The sequence below is a fragment of the Cervus elaphus genome, chromosome 15 (assembly GCF_910594005.1).
Source record: "Cervus elaphus chromosome 15, mCerEla1.1, whole genome shotgun sequence".
In the NCBI taxonomy this organism is placed as follows: domain Eukaryota; kingdom Metazoa; phylum Chordata; class Mammalia; order Artiodactyla; family Cervidae; genus Cervus; species Cervus elaphus.
Window position 1 is genome coordinate 61773870 of NC_057829.1, and position 21628 is coordinate 61795497.

At 45.3% G+C, this 21628-nt stretch overlaps 2 protein-coding genes across 5 annotated transcripts in view; one reads left to right on the plus strand and one right to left on the minus strand.

Annotated features, from left to right (window-relative positions):
* Positions 1 to 5088: 5088 nt before the first annotated feature.
* LOC122708977 (dehydrogenase/reductase SDR family member 4-like) lies at positions 5089 to 6504 on the plus strand. Its single transcript, XM_043925907.1, has one exon. The coding sequence runs from the start codon at positions 5233 to 5235 to the stop codon at positions 6001 to 6003; it is 771 nt and encodes a 256-aa protein (XP_043781842.1). The 5' UTR covers positions 5089 to 5232; the 3' UTR covers positions 6004 to 6504.
* Positions 6505 to 12750: 6246 nt separating this feature from the next.
* ARHGAP19 (Rho GTPase activating protein 19) overlaps positions 12751 to 21628 on the minus strand; it is a 63385-nt gene continuing 54507 nt past the window's right edge. For 3 of the 4 annotated variants that reach the window (XM_043926248.1, XM_043926246.1, XM_043926249.1), the window contains exons 10-12: positions 21341 to 21451; positions 20741 to 20819; positions 12751 to 16613 (exon numbers count right to left, since the gene is read on the minus strand). In XM_043926248.1, the coding sequence (XP_043782183.1) occupies positions 16603 to 16613; positions 20741 to 20819; positions 21341 to 21451 (201 nt within the window). In that variant the 3' untranslated portion in view covers positions 12751 to 16602. Of the gene's footprint in view, positions 16619 to 20740; positions 20820 to 21340; positions 21452 to 21628 lie in introns of all 4 variants that reach the window. The other variant, XM_043926247.1, reaches the window with a different exon arrangement.

The following is a 21628-nucleotide window of genomic DNA, read 5'->3' on the forward strand; positions in this document are numbered from 1 at the left end:
TCCATAGCTTTTAGCATATTTGCACAATTGTGCAACCATAAGCACAGTCAATTTTAGAATATTTTCATCAGCCCCAAAGAAACCTTCAGGCCAACTGATAACATAACCAAAATGTCACTAGACCATCCCATAGTCCTATCAGGCCAACTGATCCCAGGTTATATGACAAGTGCTGAGACTAGTGAATTCCTAAGAGAACAGATCTGTTGCTGCACTCGCATGGCTCTGAAATGAGTTCCCTGGCCAGAAGCAATATTATGTAGAAAGAATCCCGGGACAGTAATGAGGTTTTCTGTGAGTGCACAGACGGTTGGGCTGGCAGAAGCATTTCTGGAAGGGATAGCAAATTCATATCCAGAATAAGTATCTATTCCACTGAGGACCAAATCAATGCCCCGCCAGGATGGAAGAGGTCCAGTGTAATCAATGTGCCCCCAGACAGCCAACTGACTGGTCCCCCCACCTCCAGCAATGTAAGCTTCTAAACTCTCTGGAGGGCACTTATTTTCTTCTGTTCTTCATTCACTAAACAATTTTCTGAGGCCCCCTGGGCCCAGCCTTTATCTGGCATTGCAGGGGCTGGGCTCTTAGCCACTGTGTTTTGCTCAGGGCTTTTATACACAAGGACATGAGAAACAGTATGGCTGCAACTGCCACCATGTCTCAAACAGAGTGGCATGCTGAAAAGAGCAGTGAACTGGGAGTCCAGAGCATCTGATTCCTAGTTCTAGGTTGGCCATCAACACCCATGGGATGCAAATGGAAGCAAGTTGCCTAACCAGGCCCCATGCTTGAAACAGAATGGAAGCCCCAGGATAGCAAGTACCACTGGTGGACCAAGGGTGGATGCACAAGTGAGTCAGTTGTCCATGGAGGATTTTTATAAATAATCAACTAATAGTTGATCTGCTTTTTATTATCACCATATACCTTCAGTTCTAAAGAATGTCAATGAGAGAATATGCCTCACCAAAAAAGTCTTTTAAGTTCTAAACAATTGCTACTGTTACTATTGTTTTACTAACATAAGTAAGCTTTAAATTGACATGCTTTTACTACTTATCCTTTAATAAACATTAAATTTTATATGGATATTAACTTGAAGAACTCCCAGTTATTCAGTTGGCCCCAGACACACATGAACCCAGCTACACGTGTTTACTTCTAGAGTAAGTTTATCATGGAATCTTTTAAGCTTGCATGCATGCTAAGTCACTTCAGCCGTGTCCAACTCTTTGTGGCCCCCATGAACTGTAACCCTCCATGCTCCTCTGTCCGTGGGATTATCCAGGCAAGAATACTGGAGTGGGTTGCCACGCCCTCCTCCAGGGGACCTTCCAGACCCAAGGATTGAATCCGCATCTCCTGCAGCTTCTGCATTGCAGGCAGATTCTTTACTGCTGAGCCACCAGGAAAGCCCTCTTCTAAGCTTGAGTGAGTGAGTGAGTGAGTGAGTGAGTGATAGTAGCCCAGTCGTATCCGTCTCTGCGACCCCATGGACTGGAGCCCACTAGGCTCCTTTGTCCATGGAATTCTCCAGTCAAGAATACTGGAGTTGGTTGCCATTTCTCTCTCCATCTTCTAAGCTTACTTCTGGATAAAGTTAAAGAGAGATTGAAGAGAGGTCCCCATCCACCCCATCGCTAACTCCTAATGCCTTAAGTAGCGGGTGGGGGGGTAGGTCGCCTCCGCCATCTAGTGGCCGAGATGGTGATTACCGGCACTTGTACCTGGACATTCTCATCCTGGAAGGCCGCTCAATGGAATAGGGTAGTGAGATGTGGAGGCTGTTGAGTTCTTGAAATGTGGTTTATCTGAACTGAGATGTGCTGTAGGTGTAAATTACATACTGGATCTTGAAGTCTTAATGCAAAAAAAAAAAAAGGAAGTAAAACTTCCCTAGGGGTCCAGTGGTTAAGACTCTGCACTTCCACTGCAGGGGGCATAGGTTCCACCCCTGGTCCCGGAGCTAAGATCCCAGATGACCTGCAGCAAGGTCAAAAAAAGAGGTAAAATATTTCACAATTGTTCATAATGATTAAATATTGGTTTTATACTGATTCCATGTTGAAATGGTAGTACTGGAGCAGGGGGAGCAGCAAAGGAGCTTAATTAGACAAAGGCAGCTCCAGGGCTGATGGCCTCCCCTGTCTGTCTAGACAGCAGTGTGCACATATGTTCCTGCACTTCTCAGGGCCTTAGTTTCATCCTTCTTAAAATGGATTAATGATACCACTCTCATGGGATTTTGATGATTAAATGTGATAAGGCATATTAAAAACTCCTCAGACAGAGTGGGTGTTCAGTGGAATCTGGTCTCCTTCCTCTCAGAGCTGATAAAATTGCCAGGAAAACTATAGAGGAGGTGGCCTCCCCCAGGCACCATCAGAGGCACTCGATTTGCTTCTCTTCTCCCACATTATTGCTAAGTTGCAAGTGCCTTAGCTGAGTCATCGGGTTCCCTCATTGTGGTGGGTCAGCTCCAGCTGTGGCCCTCCTGGGTGCCCCCCCCCCCCACCATCGGCACCAACTGTGCACCCAGCACCAGGCACCAGCTCGCTCTGCACCCTGCCAGGCAAGGCTGAGTCTGCTGTTCTGTCTGGGTGTCTCCCAGTCCACGCACCTGCTCCTCCCCTTCTGCAGTGAGCTACGCCTCCCCCGGCAGCCCCTGCATGTACACCCATGACTGGGCACACACTGTGCCCGCACTGCCACCTCTACATCAGCAGTTCTCAGAGCTGCCCCCAGTCCAGCAGCAGCAGCACGGCCTGGGAACTTGTTAGAAATGCAGACTCCTGGGCCTCCGACCACCGGAATCAGAAACCCCCCGGGCCAGAGCTGCAGCACGTCCCCCAGGGGATTCTAATGGTCAAGTCAGAGCCACGGCTCCGCAAAACCTCGCTCAGCCACCAGGCCAGTTCTTCTCAGCTCCTATGGCCAGGTCTCGCCTTCTCCCCGCCACCTCCTCTGTCCTGTGACCCCTGGTACCTGACACCATCCTGTTCCCTCCCCCTTGCCCACATTGCCCACAGTGATGCTGACCACACCTCAGTCATAGCAAACCTCTCTATTTTCTGTCACATGGGCCAGCCACTTTTCTATTTCTTACTCAACAGTTTTAGGTCTGACACTAGTTCAAATATGCATGTTAGCCTGGCCCTAAAGAACCTATAAATTCAGACAATATACAAGTTATATTTTTCCACTGCACATTAAAATAAACCCTATTAAAATGTGGAGTTCATCCAAAGCACCACCTAAAAGTCATTTGGGGGAAACAGGGCCTTACGTGTGACCTGGCTCTCCCAGAACACACTCCACCCCCTGCCCATCCCCCAAAGCCTCAATTTCTCCTTTGTCTCTCATCTCACTTCATGCTTCTATCAGTGCACCCTTCCTGGACCACTGAGTTAACTACCCTTTCATCCACCTGCCCATGACTCTGATATCCTTGAGGACGCCCCATGAAATGTCACCAGCCCAATAAGTACATATGGGATGACTGAACTCTGGGCCACAAGATGTGGCCACAGCACCCCAGACCCCCTCCTTACACCCTCTGCTCTCTGCAGTATCTCCAGAAAGTGACCCTGGGCCTCCCCACCCCAGTCTTTGCACCTTCTCTTCAAGAGCTAAACCCTTAAATCATTAGTATCCAGTCAAAAATAATCTCCTTCATGCCCCTCAAAATCTAGTCCAGGCTGATGTAGACTAGACACGCACATACATACAGACTTTCTGTTGGGGTATAATATACATTGAGAAAAGTACACATGTAAGTTCTCAGTTCAATGAATTTTCAAAAACTGAACACACCTCTTTAATCAGCACCTCAGAACTTCCTCTTGCTCACTTACTTGCCATTAATTACTGCCCAGTGTCCATCCCTACCCAAGAGTAAGCACTCTATTTTCTAATAGCAAAGATTCATTTTGCCCATTTTTGTATTTGAATGAAATCAAACGGTATGCAGTTTTATGTCTGATTTTCAGCCATATTCTTACATGCAATTATAGATCACATGTTCTCATGGCTGTGTACTATTCAAAATTCCACTGTATTACTTTCCTATTCCTGCTGTGACAAATTACCACAAATTTAGTCGCTTAAAACAACAGCTTATTATCTTACAGTTCTGGTGATCAGAGGTCAGAAATAGATCTCTTGGGCTAAAATCAAGGTGTTGTCAAGGCTACATTTTTTTCTGAAGGCTTGAGGGAAGAATCTACTTCCTTGTCTTCTCCCATTTCTAGAGGCCACCGATACTTCTTGGCTCATGGCCCCCTCCATCCTCAAACCCAGCAATGGGTGGTTGACTTTCATGTCACACACTCCAACTCTGACGCTTCTGCCTCCCTCTTCCACACTTACAGAACCTTATGACATTTGCCCACCCTGGTAACCCAATATAATCTCTTTAAGATGATTAAACTCTTAATCCATCTGCAAACTTATTCCACCTTGCTATGTAAGATAACATACTCACACGATGGGAACGTCTGAGTGTTTGCCTTATCTTGCCTATCACACCTACCACATATCTGTCTGCTGTACTGCTGATGAGCCTTTAGGTTGTTCCGGTACAAGAGTGTTGGTGAGCATATTTCTGGTGGCTCAGACAGTAAAGCCTCTGCCCGCAATGCGGGAGACACGGGTTGGATCCCCGGGTTGGGAAGATCCCCTGGAGAAGGAAATGGCAACCCACTCCAGTACTCTTGCCTGGAAAAAACTCCGTGGATGGAGGAGCCTGGTGGGCTAGAGTCCATGGGGTGGCAAAGAGTCGGACACGACTGAGCGACTTCACTTTCACTATAGACACATCAGGGGACTCCTCATGTGGCTCAGTGGTAAAGAATTCACCTGCCAATGCAGGAGATGTAGGTTCGATCCTTGGGTTGGGAAGATCCTCTGGAGAAGGAAATGGCAACCCACTCCATTATTCTTGCCTGGGAAATCTCAGGGACAGAGGAGCCTGGCGGGCCACACTCCATGGTGTCACACGAGTCAGACATGACAGCACTAAACCACCACACCAGCCACATATAAGTTCCCCTTGTCTCTGGCCAAGGGCCCGCGCAGTCCTGATCTAGTGCTTAAGGGGAGCGGGGAGCCGGGAGCCGGGAGCGGGGAGCTGGGAGGGGAGCGGGCCGCAGAGCAGGCTGTGATTCACCCTTCGCCCTACCCCTCGCCCTGCCCCCCTGGGCGGTGCAGAGCCCTGAACCGGCCAGCGCCATGCTGAAGGTGGGACTGCCATTGGGTGCCTGTGCGCGGTCATGGAAGTCGGTCTGGATGGCAAGCTGCGGGGTGGCGCGCCGGAACCCGCTGGCGAATAAAGCGGCCCTAGTAATGGCCTCCACTGACGGGATCGGTTTTGCCATCGCCCGGCGTGTGGCCCAGGACGGGGTCCATGTGGTGGTCAGCAACCGGAAGCAGCAGAATGTGGACCAGGCAGTGGCAACGCTGCAAGGGGAGGGGCTGAGCGTGACGGGCACCGTGTGCCATGTAGGGAAGGCTGAGGACCGGGAGCGGCTGGTGGCCACGGCTGTGAAGCTTCATGGCGACGTGGACATCCTGATCTACAATGCTGCTGTCAACCCTTTCTTTGGAAACTTGATGGATGTCACCAAGGAGGTGTGGGACAAGATTCTGGACATTAACGTGAAGGCCACAGCCCTGCTGACAAAGGCATTGGTGCCAGAAATGGCGAAACGAGGCGGCTCAATAGTGATCGTGTCCTCAGTCGCAGCCTACAGCCCATTTCCTAGCCTGGGTCCTTACAACGTTTCTAAAACAGCTTTGCTGGGCCTCACTAAGAACCTGGCCACTGAACTGGCACAGTGGAATGTTCGGGTGAACTGCCTGGCGCCTGGACTCATCAAGACTAGCTTCAGCCGTATGTTGTGGGAGGATCAGGCAAGAGAGGAGAGCATAAAAGCAGCCTTGCAGATCAAAAGGATAGGCAAGCCAGAGGACTGTGCCGGCATCGTCTTTCCTATGCTCTGAAGACGCCAACTACATCACTGGGGAGACAGTGGTGGTGGCTGGAGGGACCCCATTTCACCTCTAAGGACGTGGAGAGCATCCACCAGGGCAGAGATTGGGCTCCAACTCCAGAGTCCTGTTCCCGAATCCATCAACTGGCCTTTCCCACCTCTGCCTAGCATACTGCTAACCTTACACCATAACACCCCCCTGCCACACACACACACACACACACACACACACACACAAAGCTCCAGCATTCTCTGCTATCAAGGTGTAGTCCTGCTGTTGCTGTAGCCTTGAACAAAGACGTCCCTTGCGAGAACAGGGCAGGCCTGCTGAGAGGGCTTAGTCTACTGTGGTAAAGACCAACTAGTATTTTTTTCTGGACATCAGGGAAATTTGAGGGAGATGGGACAGAAGAAACTTGGCGTGGAAGGAACTGAGTTGGAAATTAACAACTCGCAAATGAGGTGCAAATAAAACGCAGACGATCACGAAAAAAAAAAATAATAATAATAAGTTCCCCTTGTGCTCCACATTGCAACACTTAGAATTTTCCATGGCTTTCACAGACACCAGGTGCTTCCTTGCCCCTCTGCCTCTCTTCATGTCTGCAGGGCCCAAAATGTTTCACCCAGCCATCCACTCATTTCCATTGCTGTTCCCAAGAAGCAAAACATAGATGGACAAAATCAGGCCATTTTCTAACCCAAATCACGAATCTGTGTGGCTACCTGAGGGCACTTTTAGTTCAGTTCAGTTCAGTCGCTCAGTCGTGTCTGACTCTTTGCGACCCCATGGACTGCAGCATGCCAGGCCTCCCTGTCCATCACCAACTCCCAGAGTTTACTCAAACTCATGTCCATTGACTCAGTGATGACATCCAACCATCTGATCCTCTGTTGTCACCTTCTCCTCCCGCCTTCAATCTTTCCCATCATCAAGGTATTTTCCAATGACTCAGTTCTTCCCATCAGATGGCCAAAGGATTGGAGTTTCTGCTTCAGCATCAGTCCTTCCAGTGAACACCCAGGACTGATCTCCTTTAGGATGGACTGGTTGGATCTCCTTGCTGTCCAAGGGACTCTCAAGAGTCTTCTCCAATACCACAGTTCAAAAGTATCAGCTCTTCGGCACTCAGCTTTCTTTATAGTCCAACTCTCACATCCATACATGACTACTGGAAAAACCGTAGCTTTGACTAGACGGACCTTTGTTGGCAAAGTAATGTCTCTGCTTTTTAATATGCTGTCTAGGTTGGCCATAACTTTTCTTCCAAGGAGCAAGCGTCTTTTAATTTCATGGCTGCAGTCACCATCTGCAGTGATTTTGGAGCCCAAAAAGATAAAGTCTGTCACTGTTTCCACTGTTTCCCCATCTATTTGCCATGAAGTGATGGGACCAGATGCCGTGATCTTAGTTTTCTGAATGTTGAGCTGAAAGCCAACCTTTTCACTCTCCTCTTTCACTTTCATCAAGAGGCTCTTTAGTTCTTCTTCGCTTTCTGCCATAAGGGTGATGTTATCTGCATATCAACAAACCTATTACTTACAGAATCTTATGATAACAGCAACTTCAGGGGCCACATAAACTCCCTCCTCCCACTCAGAGCCATTAAGTCACATGCACCACGGTTGGTCTAGCATGTGCCCTCCAGGAAAGCTTCCCCAGATCTCTCAGTTAGACTCTGTGCCCCCCGTCTCTGCTTCGACAGCACTCAGCTCTACCTGGCCACTTGCCGGGTCATATTAGGATCCACTGTCTCTCCCACTGCACTGCATCACAGGGGGCAGAACCACGATGGCTGGATATAGCTCCAGCCCTGGCATTTATCGCTCAGTGCAGGAAAGCCCACGTCCTCCTGTGTTCCTCAGTGACAGGCACCAGCACCCTCAGCGCATTTCTATCCAGGAAGGAACCAGCTTCCCCGACAGATGATCCTTCTATTACTGGACAGGTCTGACCCAGTTCAGTACATTTACTACGAGCCTTCTCTGTGCCAGGCACTATATGAAGCATCGTGGGAACAGAATATGAAGAACAGCTCCTGCCTTCAAGGAACTCAGGTCTCCAAAAGCCCAGAATCAGTCCTCTCCTTTCCTGTCATGGGTCCCAGAAATACAGAAACAAGGGTCCTCCTTCCTACACCTCGAAACAGGTACAGCCAGCCAGGGAGTGAAAGGAGACATTGTCAACACACTCACTACAAATTAGGAGATGGGATTCGTGACATAAATAATCTCCAGTGACAGAAATGTTATGGCAGCCTGGGGCAGGCATGTGGGGGATTGACTCTTAAGTGGCAGGAGAGAACTTTCTGGAGTGACGGGGATGTCATACATCTTTTTTTTTTTTTTTTTCATACATCTTAATTGGGGTGTGAGCTTCAGGGATGTAGCAATCTGTCAAAACCTATCAAACGGTACACTTGGTAGAGCTGATTTGAGGAGAGACACAAACCCAAGTGTCCGCACTGCCTCTCACTGCCACTCACTTGCGGGCTCATCTCAGCCCCAAGTCACCATCTTTCCAAATCTCTGTTTCTGCCAGTAAGAGTAAAACTCTTACTTTAAGCCAGAGACAGGGGAGCTCCCTGGCTGAAGCAGGCGTAGGAAAGCTGGTGTCCTCAGACCCCCTCCCCTGTTCACAAGGACCCCAAGGTGCCACCACTTCTGCTGAGTCCCAAAGAGCTCTGACTGGCTCTGATTCTACACCGATCTCTACTTCAGACTAAATATATCCCCCCTTTCCTCCAAACCATATGGTTTCTAGACTCGTCTGGAAAGAGGCGGCTTGGGAAAGCGAAGCAGAGACCAGGAGGAGGGCCATGTCTCTCCTCTTCGCGTTAGTTCATTCAATGCAGCACACACAGTGAGTGTTCAAGGCTGCCATACAAGACCCCTCATCAATGGTCAATTTCAGCTACATTCAAGTGCTTTATAAAGCCTGGGTTACTGGGGCATGAGGTTTCCACTAAGTCCCGGGGCTTTTCACCAGCAAGAGGAAGAAGGCCCTGGCCCGAGACTTCCAAGCAGTACAGTACCGCCTAATGGGTCCTTGTGCCCAGGACAATGGGGAATGGGGGAGGGAGGTTACATTTTTAAGGCTTCCTCTCCTCTGACCAGCACAGCTTCCATCTCTGCTTCCAGTAGTTGCCTACATCTAGGAATAGGAAGAGCCTTCTTAATACACACACATTTCAGTCTCCACAGTTTATAGCAACATTTTTATCCACATGAAAAATACAGGACACACCCTACCTACTGTGAATTCATTAACTTAAAAATATCTTGATGGATCACAACATGGACAAACCCTAAAGGGCAGCACCCTCTCTGGGAGAGACGGACAGTGCTTGACACACACCCTGAGCAAAGTCCTCTTGGAGGAACCTCATCGCCCCAGGGCTGCAGGCCATAGGTACTCTCCAGTGAGCTGGACCACGCTAAGGATTCCCAGAGCCAGCCATGAATGGCAGGAGCCAAGCCCAGAGAAGCCGAAGGATAAACCTGTCACTGCTTTTTTCTGCCCTCGCCTCCACTCCCCATGGTGGTCTCAGGACTAAAAGAAAAGAGGTGATATGACCACAGGAACTGATGGAGTTGAGGAATAGGTTCTGGGGAAGAAAGAATAGCCTTGGACTAGAGCCCCAGGAGTTGTGGGGGAAAAAAGCAACGTAAGTCATATATGTAATTTAATATTTTCTAGTAATCACATTAAAAAGATAAAAAGAAACAGGTAAGATTAATTTTAATGATATAATTAATCTAATATACTAAAATATCAAGGAATGAATATAAAATTAGAGACATTTTTATATTCAAGTCTTTGAATTCTGGGGTGTATTTCACACTTAGAGAACATCTCAATTTAGACTAGCCCCATTTCAAGTGCTCAGTATCCACATGTGGCCAGAGGCTACCATATGGGGCAGTGCATGCGGGAGAGCAACAAATGAGGATAGACTTTCCCTAAGCCCGGCAGTCGGGGGTGGGGGTATGGTGTGTTTCAGTGGGCACCAGCCCTCCTGGGTCTGAACACCGTTCCTGGAGGGCACACCATGCTATCATCCCAGAGCCAGCACCGGGCATCACTGGAGAAAGTCCTATGCAGACCTGGGTCCCAGCTAGGAGCAGCGCAGCATCGTGCACAAGATGCCACATGGGGCTTGAGGGCCAAAGCCAGACTATAGAGGACTTGTGTTTGGCTCCCATGGTTTGTTGGGGTTTTTTTTAAGTGTGATTGCATTTTTATTTTCCTTTATACTTGGCCCTGTTCTTCCCAATTCACCCCTCCCCCAGTTTTGCGGACTTATTAGGAATTTTTCCATCATGTGATATCTCCCCTTTATTCTCATCTGTTTGGCTGTTCATTTGAAGATAGCCAGTGGGAGGAACTTGTATTACAATTTGTTTTTGGTTTTCTTTAATATTTATTTGTTTAATTACAGGTCTTAGTTGAAGCATACAGGGTCTTCAATATTCGTTGCAACATGCTGGATCTTTAGTTGCAGCATGTAGGATCTAGTTTCCTGACCAGGGATTGAATCCAGGCCCCCTGCATTGGGAACTCAGAGTCTTTGCCACTACACCACCAGGGAAGTCCCTTCCATGGTGTTTTTAAATCTCTCAAAGTAGTTGTTGTTTTCATGACTTTACACTTCCTTCCTGGCTCCTATAGACATTGGGCTGTGTGACCCTGCTTAAGACCACAGTTCTTAAAGTCCTGGATGTTAACCTCAACTCTACCACTTTTTAGTTGACAATGGATACATTAAACTCTTCATATGTGTCTTTTACTATAAAATTGGAGTTAAGACTACTTCACAGAGATGCATGACTTTAACGAGAAAAGGAATTAATTGGCCAACACAAAGCTAAGTACATAAGCACTCGAAAAATTGTGGTATTAATTTTTCATTCAGATGTGAATTCCTTAGAGCCCCTACTATATTCCTCTTCCAGTATTGGAAAACTGGCAAGTACATGGGCAGGAGAAGCTCTTAAAAGCATCCCCCACTTTGGTGCCGAGGAATGGCTTCCACACTTAAAATTTTAAGACAGTCTGTTTCCCTTCTTTGTTGCCCACGGATATGGCTCTACTGAATTAAGCATTCTTGGGACCAAGGCATTGAAAACTTTAAAAGACTGACTTTCAATAATAAAAGGAGAAAGCTAACAAGGACACCAAGGGCCCCTGCTACTAATCTGCACACTGGTTCCAAGGCCGAAGACTGGGGATCTGGGCACTAGATGCTTCCAATGAAGGATAAGATATTAATGATCAACTAGGATCAAGACCTGGCCAACCGCTCAACCCCAATTTTTGTTTTTGCTTTTTATAGGGAATTTAAGAGGCTAGGACATAAAAGCAGCACCTAACAAACCTGATGGTCCCACCACAGCCCTCTAGCCTAGGTCTCAGGCTTCTTCACTATTCACACTCTCTGTGCTTCTAATTCAGGAATCTGGGGGGGGAGGGGGGGGCAAAAATGGGCCGCCTGCCATGGGGTACAAAGGCCCTGGAGTGGGAGAGAGTCGAAGACTCCTCCCAGGTCTCTCTCTTCCCACCTCCTCTTCCCGCTGTTTAATGCGTCTGCATCTTCATTCCATTCTGTGACTCAGTGATTAATGGTTATGTGCTCAGCACTGGACTAGACATTTTGATCCTCTTCCTATTTTTCAGAATAACTCCTGTCCTACCCCTTTTCGTTTTGCATTACTGAGTTTCCCATGTGCTGTTAAGAGTCCCTCCACACTTTAAAGGAACAGAACTAACTCCTTTTTCTACAGCAAACAATATGAACTGGTCCTTGGGGGATGAGGAGAGAGTGGCAGACGGTCTGAGCAACACCTTAGGGAGCTAACACGGCTCAAGAGGAACACACAGGCAGGTAACGGAGCAAAAACAGAAGAGTTTTTTATTTCTATTCTGGATGTAACTAATTGTTATCCAAAATAACCATGTCAGCATCAGTAAGCAGCTGATTATAAAATGTGTCCTTGGCAGAGACAGAGAAAGTTAACATTTAATGAATACCTGCCATCTGCCAGGCACTATGTGAGGCTAGTGGTGCTCAGTATTTAGTGGTCAAGGACTCCTCTGGGATTCTTATGGAGGCTCTGAAATCTCTCCCTTAGAAAAATTCAAACATACACAAAATTTTACATAGAATTACAGGAGCAAAAGATTCCTGAAATCACAAACTCCAGATTAAAACCTTTGTGCTAAGCCCTTAAATGTGCCTCTTGAGCATGGCATCATTGAGATGGTTTCGTTCCCCACTCCCTTACAGAGTGGGGAACATGCCCAAGCCCACATACGTAAGTGACAGAAACAACATCTCAACCAGAGTTGTCTAAACACTACAGCTTGCTGGCCGAGATGAAAATGTCACTTGGTTTTTACTGTTACTATAACCATCCCTCCTTATTTTTAAATGAGGAAATAAAGATTATGTGAGAAACTGAAATCTGGGCAAAGCATTCTAGACTCAGCCAAGTGAAATCAGGAAACTCAAAATTCCCAGAGGTTCCAATCCCATGTCCTATCAGCCAAAAAAGCCCTACTCCCCCTGAACCCACCCACCCAGCTGGAGAGCAAGCCAAAGACACACTGTTCTTAGGTGTCAGAGTCCTCAGAACAAGAGGCCATCTCTGTCATAACAGCTCAAACTTGAAACAAACAATTTTTTTAAGAGGCAACCTTTCTTTAAAATAATCCATCAGTCAAATGTAAATGAAGAGACTGGTCAAAGCCAATAGATATGAAACAAAAGAAATTTAATTTCCGAATATTACATGAATATAAAAGGAAAACAATACATGTTTCTTTACAGTTACATATATATATATAGGATATAGTTGAATAAGAATGAAAAAATAAAAAATGGTTAGACAGTTACGAAACCTTGCTTCTCTTGTTGAGCGAGCTTAAGGGTAGGGAAAAGGCAAGCCTTGCTGTGAAGAAAGGACCCTGGGGCAGGAGTTTTTCCCAACCAGTTCTGCTGGTCCCCATACATGTCTGGGTGAGTGCTCAATGGCTCTTTAGCATCTGCTGTGGCCTCCCACACTCCAGTTTCCATGGTAACCCAAGCACTCAGGCTATTAAGTCTTAACTCCACCTCCTCGCCAGCCCTCCCATCCACTCTCCACCTGTGGAAACGGCTCAGCATGACCTGCAGAAGAAAGCCAGCTCTCCCCCAGTGAGTTTTAAAGCGGATTAATTACCACTGGTCTGAAAAGCTTGTGCATCTTAGAAACCCGAATCTTCCCCAATTCCTACAGCAGTCCTGCCAACTGCTGGCATCCAGCTTTGGATCCAGGTCCTGTCTTCGGTACCAAGGCTTCCAGATGGATGCGGCTCTCTCCTGGGGAAAGGAATTCTACTCAGAAAAGACTTCAGAATGAGAGCCAGTTTCAAGCATCTGTGTGAGGCTCTGCAAGAAGTAAGGAAGCAGATGAAATAGAGAGACCACTCTGCAACCACAGGATCTCCTGGAAGGCGGTGTTTTAAACCGTATCCTAGCAGAGGTTTCTATGAGGAAAGCTCAACAGAAACACTCCTGTTCCAGAGGAGAGAATGGCTCTGCTCTGACACTCTGGAACCACTGGCTTTCTTACAAGCCAATAAAACAGCCACCGCTGGAACACCCAGTGATCACCACAATTAACCCCAAACTGCTCTGTTTCCCAAGGTAGCCCATTGTCATTCCTGATCACAGAAGAATTATTCGGGGTAATGAGCTGGTGGAGGGTCAACTACAGTTTCAGTTATGATTCACGAGGTACCACCTCCTTGACTGTGTTTTGGCACTCAGGTACAATCAGTATCATCCAATCCTCTTTCACTGCTGCAATGGAGTCTTTCAAAGCAGGTACACTGCACCGCTGTACCAAGTTAGAAAGTTAGAAAGTCCAGTGCCCAAGGTTTTCACTGATTCAACCAGGATAGCTCACCCAGTGCCAACTGATCTGAATTAAGGAAGTGGTCTGCATTTTTTATGCTTGAGCCCACACAAGATATACTGCCCCACATTAATATTACATCAAAATCCACTGCAACTGACCCCAGAAAGAAAGGAAATTTTAAAAGCAACAAGAGGCATTTCCAAAGAAATTGTTTCAACATGAAAAACAAACATAAAACAGATTTTTAAAATATTACGTATTTTTTAAATTGTTAAATACTGGCTCAAAAATGCCTGCCCACCGAGTCAGAAAGGAAACACAACCCTCCTGTAGCAAATGCTTAAAGGGTCTTTGTTTTTGCATTCTCCGTAAGATTCCACAGGATTAGAATAGTTACATATTATAAGGCAGAAATATATGCTGTTTATTTCTCAAATTTGGATTCCAACTAGATCACAGCTTCTGTTAAAAAACAAACAAGAAAAGACCTATCATACCCTTACAGCAAGGGAAATCATATTTAATAAATACTTTAATGAAACACACATGCCCAAATACCCACATAAACTGCCCAAAGGGGCAAGCTATATAGAAGCACATGACAGAAATCTCTCACCACCCCAGCCCCAGAACACTAGCCTGGATTACTAACTGCAGTCAACCAACTAAATCTCATATAGAACCTCCCTCCAGTAGAACCACAGAACCAACTCGATGACAAGGAGGTATGAGGTCACTGCTCTGCTCCCTCCACCTGTGCCAGACCACATTTAGCAGACCACACCACTCCAGAATGAGACGCTTAGACAAACTAAGAAACAAGTACTGAGTTAAGGGAAGATATCGCCTGGTCATACCACAAGGGGTCCCTGTTTGCACTCACTGACAGCTGGTGCAGGACATTTTATAAGGAAAAAACTCAAATAGAACCCTATATGTATGAACTTGCTAATAAGTATTTTTTAAGAATGACATAAAACTACTGTAGAAAAAGGGACTTTTGAGCAGCTTTATACTCCTAACCATCTATTATTTACAATCTATCAAGTTGGATGGCCAAATTTTCCATTTTTCTCCACTACTGTTGTTACGGCAGCAGAAGAAACAGAAAATACAGCGGACAAGACTGACTTCCAGATACAACAGCAAACTGTGCTCCCCAGAATCATCTTTTGTTTCAGCAATAACACACCATTTCAACAGTTTAAAAATAGGGCAGAAGTCATAGTTTGCTGGGCAACTGCCTTTCCCCTGAGGCCTGACTCAGCCCCAGCACATGGGGTAAGAATGGTCACACATCTAACAGAGCAGGCATAAAACAACACTCCCTCCTGCCCCTGCTGCTCTCTGGACAGTGACATCTCACACTGGATCAGAGCTTTGCCACTCTCCTCAAAACACACGTGAACATCCCCAACCCAGTCAAAGCTCCAGCCCATCTCCAAACTACTCCTGGTGCCCACTGTGACAAGCAAAGGGGCAAGCCAGCAGCTGCCCGTGAACACAGGTGATAAACCACAACTGCTTCCAAACAAGAACATTCTTTCCTTTAAATCTCTCAATCCTGCAGAGACAGATGCTCAGTTCCTTCCTCTGACTCCAGCTTGCTCTCAGGAGACGGTCCAGCCTGCACACCTGATCCCTTAGAAGGATGAAGGATAATCTCATCCATCAGGAGTCATCCTGGCCATAAAGCCGGCCCCAGCCTAATCCTACTCCAGAGCTTCCACTACATACAGGTACTTCAGCAAGCCTCAAGTAAGCTGTTGGTGACATGCTTTGAGTTACAGTGACTGGGCACAGAAGGCACCACATTGGCACCAGACATGTTTTAGGTGAGAGGAATCTGAATGAATGCAGGAGTTCAGCAACCATACGACTATTCTGACATCACTGAGGAAAGAGGAAGACAGGGAGGGAGACAGAAAGGAAGGAGGGAAGAAAGGACACAGTTTAATATCATTTGCTAAGATACTGCATCATTCAGAATTAGTCAATACTGCAGGCCAAATACCTATAATCTCAGGCCCAAGAAATCATAAAAAAAAAAAAATTCCCAGGAAAGCGATAAATTCTTTGGACACAAATAGGTACTGAGGAGTACAGCCTCATAAGACAAAGAGCTTAAGGTGAAAAAGAGAAAAGACATCTGGCTTAGAGCCCATTTCAATTACTTATCCAAAATATGGCTTTTAAAAATATAAGAAAAAACAAACAAAACAATACCCAACATATCCCCCAATACTATCAAAACAGAGAAAAGTCCCAACTATCAGTTAAAAATAACATCAATCCACTAGATTGACTGCACTTTTTAAAAAAACCACTGCAGTTGAGCACAGACTTCAAATTTTCGAAACACAGAACCTGCCTAAAGAAACACATGGAACAGGCAGGGGAGCCTGCCGAGTTCTGCTCATTGATGTGCTGTGTGTAAGCTGGTTTGGCGGTTTAGTGGTTTCCCCAGAACATTGTTTTTAAAGAGAGAGAGAGAGAGAGAGTTGCTAGCACCGGTTCAGTAGGCAGAATCTGCAGACATCGCCGCTGAGTGAGGTTAGAGGTATCAGTTGAGTCACAGGATTAGTTGGCTTTCACAATTCAACACGCAGCAAGCGAGCTGCAAGTCCCAGCTCTTCTGCGGGTGGTCACGGCCCCTGGCCCACAGAAGAAAGAATTCTGGGTGGACAACAGGAAAACTCTGGATCCTTCAGAAGAATCCTACGCTGAAAGAGAAAAAGGAACATTAAACACATTTATAAATATTTCTTTCTGCAAATATCCCACCTAAAAGCTAGAGAAATCTATACTTAGTATTTTCTACAACCTGAGGGTAGAGATCAATCTGTTGGATCATCTAAGAAGCAACAGAAACAGAGAAAAACATCTACTTCTGTTTTACTGAGTATGCCAAAGCCTTTGACTGTGTGAATCACAACAAACTGTGGAAAATTAAAGAGATGGGAATACAAGACCACCTGACTTGCCTCTTGAGAAATCTGTATGCAGGTCAGGAAGCAACAGTTAGAACTGGACATGGAACAACAGACTGGTTCCAAATAGGGAAAGGAGTACGTCAAGGCTGTATACTGTCACCCTGTTTATTTAACTTATATGCAGAGTACATCATGAGAAATGCTGACCTGGATGAAGCACAGGCTGGAATCAAAATTGCCGGGAGAAATATCAATAACCTCAGATATGCAGATGACACCACCCTTATGGCAGAACGTGAAGAACTAAAGAGCCTCTTGATGAAAGTGAAAGAGGAGAGTGAAAAAGTTGGCTTAAAACTCAGCATTCAGAAAACTAAGATCATGGCATCTGGTCCCATCACTTCATGTGATGGGATATCAATGTATCCTTCAAAAATAACTTATGCTTGGGGAATAGACGGGGAAACAGTGACAGACTTTATTTTGGGGGGCTCCAAAATCACTGCAGATGGTGACTGCAGCCATGAAATTAAAAGACGCTTACTCCTTGGAAGAAAAGTTATGACCAACCTAGACAGCATATTAAAAAGCAGAGACATTACTTTGCCAACAAAGGTCCATCTAGTCAAAGCTACGGTTTTTCCAGTAGTCATGTATGGATGTGAGAGTTGGACTATAAAAAAAGCTGAGTGCTGAAAAATTGATGCTTTTGAACTGTGGTGTTGGAGAAGACTCTTGAGAGTCCCTTGGACTGCAAGGAGATCCAACCAGTCAATCCTAAAGGAAACCAGTCCTGAATATTCAATGGAAAGACTGATGCTGAAGCTGAAACTCCAATCCTTTGGCCACCTGATGTGAAGAACCGAGTCATTTGAAAAGACCCTGATGCTGGGAAAGATTGAAGGTGGGAGGAGAAGGGGATGACAGAAGATGAGATGGCTGGATGGCATCACTGACTCAGCGGACGTGAGTTTGAGTAAACTCTGGAAGTTGGTGATGGACAGGGAGCCCTGGCGTGCTGCGGTCCATGAGGTCGCAAAAAGTCGGACACGACTGCGAGACTGAACTGAACTGAACTGCGGGTCGGAGAGTCTAACTGAGAATTGTTTACTCTCTACCAAGTAAGCATCATTTTGTTCTCTTGCCCTAATCTCCCTTTATTAAATCATCTGAATGGCAACAACACTACTTTTACTGAGTGTGTATTTTGTGCCAGGTGTTGCTGAATTCTTTATGTACACTGTCTCATTCACTCTCACAAAAAACTGTGCATGAAGTAATGTTCTTGCCATTTTATAAGTAAAGAATCTGAAGCCTATACAAATGAACTTGCCCTAAGATATATAGCTATTAAGGCTGTGGACTAAAACCAAGTCTAACTGAACTCAAAGCTCATATTCTTACCACCACTACACCTCTCACCAGCAAATGTTTACTAAATGCCTACTGGATGCAAGGCCATCATTACTGTGCAGAAGAGAAGGGGCGGGGGGTCACAAATATATTAAGTTTGGCCTTTGTCTTCCAGAAGAGAAACTAGCTAAAGAAGTAAGACAAAACATATGAAGTAAATAACTAAGATAAATCACATTAAATGTCAACATCTTCGCAATGTCAATAAGAGCTCAAAGGAAAAAGTACATGTCTTAGTTAGCCAAAGAAGATTTCACAGAGGAGGTAGGGTTTAGGCTGGGCTTTGAACAATGGCTAGGACTCTGACTGCTGAAAATAATGCCCATTAATACATAGGTGCTAAATCAGCAGTTCTCATCAGGGAGGGTTTCTGCCCCCTCCCCTGAAGGGGATATTTGGCAATGTCAGGGGGCAGACACTGGTTGTTACAACTGGAGGAAGGGTACTGGCATCCAGTAGGCAGGGGCCAGGAATACAACGAACTCTCACACAACGCACAGAACAGCTCCCCACAACAAAGAATCATCTGACTTAAAATGTCAGTAGTGCCACCTGAGAAACTCCAGGCTAAATACATGTCTTTGGGAATACACTATTGATGATGATAATAAAATTGCATTCTCTTCTTCAAAAAAATATTTGTTCCTTTAATAAAGTGAAAGTGAAAGTCACTCAGTTGTGTCCAAGTCTTTGTGACCCCGTGGACTGTAGCATACCAGGCTCCTCTGTCCATGGGATTCTCCAGGCAAGAGTACTGGAGTGGGTTGCCATTTCCTTCTCCAGGGAATCTTCCTGATCCAGGGATCGAACCCAGGTCTCCAGCATTGCAGACAGACGTTTTACCGTCTGAGCCACCAGGGAAGTCCTCCTTTAATAAAATCAACATCAAAAAAAAAAAAAAAAAATCTAGTACTGTGTTCATTGTGTAAAAGAAAGGTGGCAGGCACTTGGATCTGTGGAAATGGAGACTAGACAGAGCTCAGATCTGGAGCTGCAGGCTGAGGAAAGGGAATCAGAGAACAGAACTGAGCTGCATAAGTAGACCAAACACTAAGGGGACAGGCATGGGGGGAGGACACGGACAGGCAGAGCCTAAGACAGAGGGAAGAAAAACATGAAGAGAGGGAAGGGGAGGCGGACGACAGTAAAGCACTGCAGAGATGGAAAAAAATTAAACAGGAAGGAGGAGAAGGAGAATAGTGTGAAGTTATGACACCCACAGGTGTTCCCAGACAGAGGAAGTGAACAGGGAGAAGGTAAAGTGAAAATACCACTGCCTAATCCAGTGGGAGGTCATTCATTATCTGTGGGCCTCCACTTTTCTGAATCACTAACATTTTTGAGAATCTTAGAAAAACTATACATTCTCTCTTCCAGAAAGATGTTCATAGGCACCTACACATAAAACTCCATCAATAATACAAGGAACTTTATTAGAGCCCTTAGGAAGTCCACAGTAAACAGGAAGAATCCCTGCTCTAAAACTTCTTGGTAAAATATTTAACTAGCTTATTTTTTTAAAGCATTTCTTTCTTCCAAAAATAAATCTAATTTCCTAGAAAAGAATAAAGATTCATCTGTAAGGATTGGGCTTTTGTTCTCATTCTATTGTTTATGCCTCAAACAGTAAGTATGCTAGTATCTCAATGGTAAAATGAGCATATCAAACCAGAAATTACTTCATCTGCCATGCAAGCCTTATAGAACCAGACCAAGTCTTGCCCAGTTTTCCTTAGTAACAATTACTGCTGCCTGTTAATGCTTTAACATCACAATGTGCTTTCAAAACATTGTTTTAATTGAGACTCATTAGAAAACTAAGAAGTAGATACAACTATTAATATTATCTCCATTTTTGGAGGAGAAAGTGGGCTGAGAGGGAGTGGCTGGTCCTAACCACAGATCCCCCGGCCTTTCCAGTGAGCCATGTGGCTTCCTCAGAGAAAAGCACATCAGTCGGTGCCCTCCATCAGCTGAGACTTGGCCAGTCAGCAGTCTCAGCACTAAATTATCCTTTTTACCCTAAATATCCTTAAAAACATGTTGTATGATCTGATTTCCAGAGTCCTTTAGCATGAGCTCTTTATTTGGAAAGCCTAATTGAATAAACAAAGCTAAAGTCTACACAGAAAAAGAACGCAATTGTTCCATGTTTGCTAAGCACCTTCTTAGCTCTCCTGTACTTGGTTTCACAAGTTAGTTTACACTTGCTTTTAATTTGCTTAACACGTACTCTTAAAATATCTTTCCCATGTGTCCTGTCTGTCTGAGGATTCAGGGACCCTGTGGGTCTGTGTTCACAGCTCTGCCCTCAGCACCTGGGACAGTTCTGAGGAGATGTTCAGTAACCATCTGCTACATAAACTCCAGGCCTTCTAATTTTTACATCACTTCCAACTACCACCATACCACAGTGGGAATTCAAAACCTGCTACTGACTGACTAGATGCAGAAAGAAACTACATTCACTAAGACATACAGAATAAGTACAATTAGTACCTTTTTTCCCCTCTTTCTTCCCCTCAGGCCATTTCAGTCTTGTTGGTGTCATCATGACAGCTGGAGAGCCAGAAAATAACTGTAACAAGAAAATTTTAGAGTGGTTTAAATGTCATTCCTATAAACAGATTTTGCTAACAGAGGAATTATTTACTTGTTCAATTTCAACATGAAGAGTTTTACCAACTTAGTTATATCTCATTAATCTTCACTGTTTTACTGCTGGCTTAATGAAGTAACCATTCCTGGAAGGATGAGTCCATGGCTAACGCAGTGTCAAGCAGGCCTGGCTCAAATGTAACGCACCCTGTGGGCTCTCCCAATACGAACGGCTCCCTCCAGCACTTTATGTGTAGAGCTATTTCACTGCATTTGTCATTTCTGCCTGTAACTGGCTATGTCCTCCCTGAACTTGAAATGTGTTTGTTGAATGAATCAATGAAAGCCTACAGAAAAAAGACAATCAGCATAAATGAAAAGATTGAGAAAAAAGGCTGAATGGCCCAAAGAAACACAGTAAAACAAATGAGGGCATATTAATTTTCTTCTTTTCTACAGATGAACACATACAGAGAAAAAGTACAAAGAACAGTATCTTACTAAGTTCATATTTTCTTTGCTGGCTCTCTTCAATTCACCAATGGCTACAGAATCCGGAGTAGGGTACTTGTTTTTCTTTTCTGACACCATCTGATTTCCCAGGACCTTCCGCTGATTTAGGAAAAGAAAATATTTGATTTATAAACAGCTACTACATCTGTATTATATATATCTATACTGGCCTTCAAAACTACAGTTTCTTAAGTTAAAAAAAAAAAATCTCAGCTCTCTGATAAAGTCCCACAGGCATCTTACACAAGAGGTCAAAGCATGTTACTAAAAAACCTA